The sequence below is a fragment of the Malurus melanocephalus genome, unplaced genomic scaffold (assembly GCF_030028575.1).
Source record: "Malurus melanocephalus ecotype Western Australia unplaced genomic scaffold, MMel_1.1 scaffold_417, whole genome shotgun sequence".
NCBI lineage: Eukaryota > Metazoa > Chordata > Aves > Passeriformes > Maluridae > Malurus > Malurus melanocephalus.
Window position 1 is genome coordinate 249,190 of NW_026623649.1, and position 5,833 is coordinate 255,022.

General features: G+C 41.6%; 1 protein-coding gene across 1 annotated transcript in view; it reads left to right on the forward strand.

Moving 5' to 3' along the window:
* Positions 1–5,833, forward strand: part of GNB4 (G protein subunit beta 4) — a 30,099-nt gene that overhangs the window by 19,975 nt on the left and 4,291 nt on the right. The window contains exons 3-9 of the mRNA XM_057379686.1: positions 281–319; positions 1,018–1,124; positions 1,688–1,751; positions 2,580–2,742; positions 2,914–2,980; positions 3,118–3,319; positions 4,500–4,716. Coding sequence (XP_057235669.1) covers positions 281–319; positions 1,018–1,124; positions 1,688–1,751; positions 2,580–2,742; positions 2,914–2,980; positions 3,118–3,319; positions 4,500–4,716 — 859 coding nt within the window. The remainder of the gene's footprint in view (positions 1–280; positions 320–1,017; positions 1,125–1,687; positions 1,752–2,579; positions 2,743–2,913; positions 2,981–3,117; positions 3,320–4,499; positions 4,717–5,833) is intronic.

Consider the following 5,833-nt stretch of genomic DNA (forward strand, 5'->3'; position numbering starts at 1 on the left):
CCCATAGTCTGTAGAAAGGGAGATTCAAAGGCTGCTGGGGCATGGCCCTTCTTAAGTCCCTTTTCCTCCACTACCCCTTKTTGTGTGCCATTGCTTTTTAGACTCCTTGGACAATAAAACAAATTAGGGTGACAGAAGGAATAGTGGCATGTCAGTTGTTGGTGGTGTGTGGCTTTGAGTGTGTTGAAGTTTAGCTCAAGAGTTACTTTTCCTTTAGACACTCTTGGGTGATGTTCAGTGTTGCTTTTTCAATTCAACTTATTCCATTCTTTTGTTTCAGGATGCCAGGAAAGCATGTAGTGACACCACTCTGGCCCAGGTATGCTCCTGTTCTTTGTGTAGGCTGTTACTTGATAAAAAAATAAAAATATCAGTTTGTGACTGTAGCACGTTCATGTTCAGTAACTGAAAGAATAAAGTGAAAGAAGCCTTTGGAAATGTACTGTGTATTTATAGAATTATTTAAAACAAAACAAAGCCCCACCAAAAAAACCCAAATAAACAAAACAAARAAAAMCCCAACCAGTTTAAAAWCCCCCACCATCTTAATGGATCCTGCTTCCAGTTTACCTTTTAAGTAGAATATGTTTATTGTGTTAAATATATTTAGAAAGACTCAAATAAACATCTTTTAGCAGTTTTTTGGAAACAGTAGTATTTTGCATTTTAAGTTCTGCCATGCTTTAAAAAGTAACAGTGTGGTAAATACTGGAGCATTTTCTTTCATTGGTTTAAATTGAAAACTCTCAGATTTAATAAACTGAAATAGTATAATGTAGTAGTATTTTTAAAAAAGCTTCCTGAAGCTAATTGTAGCCATTGTGAAGAGTGTTATGTCTGTCTTCTGTAAAATCTGTTTGTGTCGGTGTTGCTGGGTGTACACCAGTATCCGTTTTTAATGGTTTTTGTTATGTGCCAAGATAGATAATATTCTATCAAAGTTCAAATGTATTTTTGTTATCTTGTGCATTAAAAATAGCTCCCAGTATCTCAGGGGTTTGTTTTGTTTATTTTTAGATCACAACAAGTCTGGACTCAGTGGGTCGAATCCAAATGCGGACCCGGCGCACGCTCAGAGGTCACTTAGCCAAAATCTACGCCATGCACTGGGGATCTGACTCAAGGTTTGTGCAGAGGGGCCATGAACCCAGCATTCAGAGATCACAAATTTAACAGAAAAAATTTATTTCATTGAAATAAAATTTTTTTACATAGTGGGAAAAGAAACTTAGATTTTTGGTTTGCTGCCTTTAGAGCAACTGATGGTGAAGTGTAAACASTGCCTTGTGGTCTACTCTGTATTGTGTCTTCCAGAGAGGAATTAATCTAGAATCTGTTCTCAAGATTTATTTTTGCCTAAATTCCTTATTTGCTTTTGTGTAACTGTGTATTTATATGAATAATGAAAGCACTAATCGAGAGAGTTCATAAAACAATGTTTTCAGAAAGTTGTTTGCTGGTGTTAATTTTTAATCACGAGTCCCCATGTGTTTCCTCAGTCAGGTAATGTGGAAATCTACACCTTTGCAGACTTTTTCCAACAAATGCACCCTCCCAATAAAAATAATAAAGCAGAGAGTAGTAAAGAATATATGAAACTTCTGAATCACTTGGTAATCATGTATAATGTATGTCTGATTTTTTTTGTTTGATTTATATTAACATTTTGTTTTGTGTTCGTATTTAGGCTACTAGTCAGTGCTTCTCAAGATGGAAAATTAATTATTTGGGATAGTTATACAACAAATAAGGTAATTATTTATAATCCTTGCTAATAATTCATGTATAAATTGTATGTTTGAGCGGGCTTGTGTCTATTTTTCCTATGGTTGTAATTCAAAACTCAAAAGCAGTCTTTCTTATTCGGACATAATCTCTCTTTGCTGCATTTGTGGCTAGGTGAGCATTAGTGATGTGTTGCAGGTTGTGTCTCTGAAGYAATAGCGAATTACATTGTAATATTGTAACATTTTCACCCTTACTTTACTAGTGCAGTATCTGTATTTCTCTGTCTGTGTGGTGTTGTGTCTGAAACTAATTTGGTTTTGAATTGTAAAAATACAAACCTCAGAATTTCCAAGAGTGCTTTGGGTTTGAAGGCAGAGAAAGAGTAAGATGAAAAAGCTGTTAGAGAAAAGCTTAGGTATTGTGGTGGGGAGCTGTGCTTCCATAAACTGTGCAGTCTCCATGGGTGCAACCATCCTGTTTATAACCTATAGTTCAAAAATATAAAGGAGTTGACAGAGAAGTCTAACTAGAATAAACAAATGTTTTAAATGTTGAAGTTTGGGATAGCTTTGCTATGAAATAATGTACTGAAGGTCTGCATGTCACTCTGCAGATAGTGCTGGTGTCTGTCAGCCAGGCTGTGTGGATGTGTAAAATGAAATGAGTTCTGTGCAGTGTAAACCCCAACACTGTCCCTTGGGGTGCCCATGGTGTCACTGTGCCCTGATGAGCTCTGTCAGCCAGGCTGTGTGATGTGTAAAATGAAATGAGTTGTGTGTAGTGTAAACCCCAGCACTGTCCCTTGGGGTGCCCGTGGTGTCACTGTGCCCTGACCAGCTGTGTCCCTGCAGATGCACGCCATCCCCCTGCGCTCCTCCTGGGTGATGACCTGTGCCTACGCTCCCTCTGGTAACTACGTGGCCTGTGGAGGTTTGGACAACATCTGCTCCATCTACAACCTCAAAACCCGYGAGGGCAACGTGCGAGTGAGCCGGGAGCTGCCGGGCCACACAGGTCAGCTCTGCCTTCAGCCACGTGTCACTGCACAAGGCAGACAGTCCTGCTTCCAGCTCAGTGCTTGTGGGGTTATGGGCTGCCTGTGGGAGGACTTGGATGTTCTTCTTGCATTTCAACATTTAGTTATTACTCCTGGGTCAAAAACTTACAGAAGTGTTTTGTTTTTAGGATACTTGTCCTGTTGCCGCTTCCTAGATGACAACCAAATTGTCACTAGCTCAGGAGACACCACTTGGTGAGTTTTTGAGCTCTGTTGGCCTTCCCCACCTCCTCTTTCTTCTTTTTTTTCCYTCTCCGGTGCCTTAATTTGTATTTAAAACTTGAACTGTGAAATAATGACAGACACTGTGTTAACACTGTCACTGTCTGCAGTGCTTTGTGGGATATTGAAACTGGCCAGCAGACCACCACGTTCACTGGGCACACTGGAGATGTGATGAGCCTCTCTCTAAGTCCCGACATGAGGACTTTTGTCTCGGGCGCCTGCGATGCCTCCTCGAAGCTTTGGGATATCCGCGATGGGATGTGCAGGCAGTCCTTCACAGGGCACGTGTCAGACATTAACGCAGTTTGTGTAAGTGATCCTCTGTTGCCATGTGGGAAGAAAGGGGGAGGATAAAGGCTACATTTGCATGAATTTAACTTGGAGTCTACTGAGCTACCTCAATTTAAAATCAATTAGTTGGGGTAGAGAATGTTCAATTGCATATGTTCTCAACGGAGAAGGCTGTATAATAGCTTACAATCTACTTTGTRACTGAAATATTATTGCCATTTTCTGTGATGCACTCAGCTGTTCCTGGAATAGTTTCACTTGTGTTTTTGTTCAGTAACTGAGACATCACTTTTTTAAAGAAGTAAAGAATGGACTAGGGAAACTTGTTGAAAAGTGGCAATGTGTTAAAAACTGAAACTTGTAGACAAATGCAGTATACTGAGAGGGTGCAACACAGCCAAGCATCSTCATCTGAAAGTTTTTTTGTTGAACAAAAAGAGCCTCCAATGAAATAATCTGGAAGACAGTTAAAATCAGTATTGATGTTGAGTATTCTCTGGAATAATTYGGTAATATTTAGAAACTGGATTATATTTTGTCTCTGTCATAGTAACACTATGTTCTGATCTGCAAGACCCAAGCTCTGGTAAATAGGGAAAGAAATCTAAGTAGAAGCTGCATCTGTTTTTCATAAACATGAAAAATTGTTAAGGCTGAGAAAATACCAAACACATGACCAGTACAAAAATGCTGTTCCTATACTTAGACTTGGACCCTGAGATGTGCTGGGCTGTCTTCATTCCCATTTCAATCAATATCACTGTTGAGAGAATAACTTGGATTTGGAGTAGATTTTTTTTAGGAAATTGAATTGCTTGTTTGCAGGCTTCTGTCTTGGCTGAGCCACCTGGCTGACCAGCTCAGGATGGAACATTGTGTTCCACTTCAGGCAGGATGTGCAGAGCTGGGGTTTGCTCTGTTTTGTGGGAGTCAGTGGCATCCYCTGTGACTCCTGTTACAGCTCACACAGGACCTGCTTGGGTACAATTCCAGCCACTCAGGTGTCCCCAGTACTGCCCCAGAGGTGTTCCCTTGCACAGCTGTGTACATGCACTTTTTAACATGCAGATATTTCATTAAAACAAAACATTCTGCCTTTGATCACCCTGGTACAATAATCCTKTGAYRTTCATAAACTAACACACGACCAGTRTGTTTTTCCAGTGTCAGACTCTCCTCTCTCTGTTAAAATTTGCAGTTTTTCCCCAATGGCCACGCGTTTGCCACCGGCTCTGACGATGCCACGTGCCGGCTGTTTGACCTGCGAGCAGACCAGGAGCTGATGATGTATTCCCAYGACAACATCATCTGTGGCATCACCTCCGTCGCCTTCTCCAAGAGCGGGCGCCTCCTGCTCGCGGGATACGACGACTTCAACTGCAACGTGTGGGACACCCTCAAAGGGGAGAGGGCAGGTGAGGACAGAACCTGTGCTGAACACAGAGCCAGGTCACTGCCACTGCTGGATTCCTTTTCATTTGTTATCATTTGGAGTGGCTTCCTTTCATTGCGTTTGGTTGTGTCTTCCAGAAGTTACTCTGCATCTCTCTCCATCTCAGCAACTGAGTCAGGAGAACAGGCCTGTTCTGGGCTTTGCAGATCTGATCTCTGTGTGCTGGGAGATCCCAGCTCCTGAGGCTGAGGATTGCCCTCCAAAATTGCAGCTACAGAAAMTGTGTTTCACTGAAGTGTATAGAATTAAGTAATGCAAAATTACACATTTGCATTGACTTTTGCACCCATTAGAGGCAGTAATTCAGRTGTAGTTACAGGAGTCTTTTTGCTTTGCATTCCCTTCTGTTGGGAAAGAGGAGAAGTGGAAACTTCTGGTCCTTGAATTAGTCACTTTTGCCAGGGCACAACATGTTTACAGCATTTTATAGCTGTTTCTTTCTCACTTCTTACAGTAACTTAAATGCTGGGGTCTGGTTCAGTTCTGAACATCAGTTCTGCTGAAAATAGATCCTTTTCCTCAGTTCTGCAAGACCTGGATGGGGCACCTTGGGAGAGCAGACAAGGGCAAGAAGGGRTAGAGGGAAAGCAGAACCAAAGCAGGGAAGAGGCAGGATAGTGCTGCTCTTCTGATTGTCACAATACATGGGGGAATTCTAATCCCTAGGGTTTGCAAAACTTGGGAAACTTAAGGCAGCCCAGGGYTCTGTCAGGAGACATCACATGTGATTTTGGAAGTGCTTGATGGCTGAAATCATGGACAGTACTGCAGATAATTGGGGAAAACTGGTAGAGAGCCTGATTAGGGAGGAGGACATCTTTGGGATGGGAATGAGAAGTCATAGGGGCAGAGAGAAACACGGAGGCAGTATTGTGTGTACATTTTTTTACATCCCTTSTTGTTGGGTTTTTTGGTAAGGCTATTACAGTCTGTATGGTTCTTCAGGGTAAAGACAAAAAGGAGGATTGAGATCTTGCATCTGTTTTAGTAAATTTAAGATGTACCTGGGAGAGCTGAGTAACAACTGAATTCCTTGACATCCTGCAGACACTAAACTTCCATTGCTTCTTCTTTTCCAG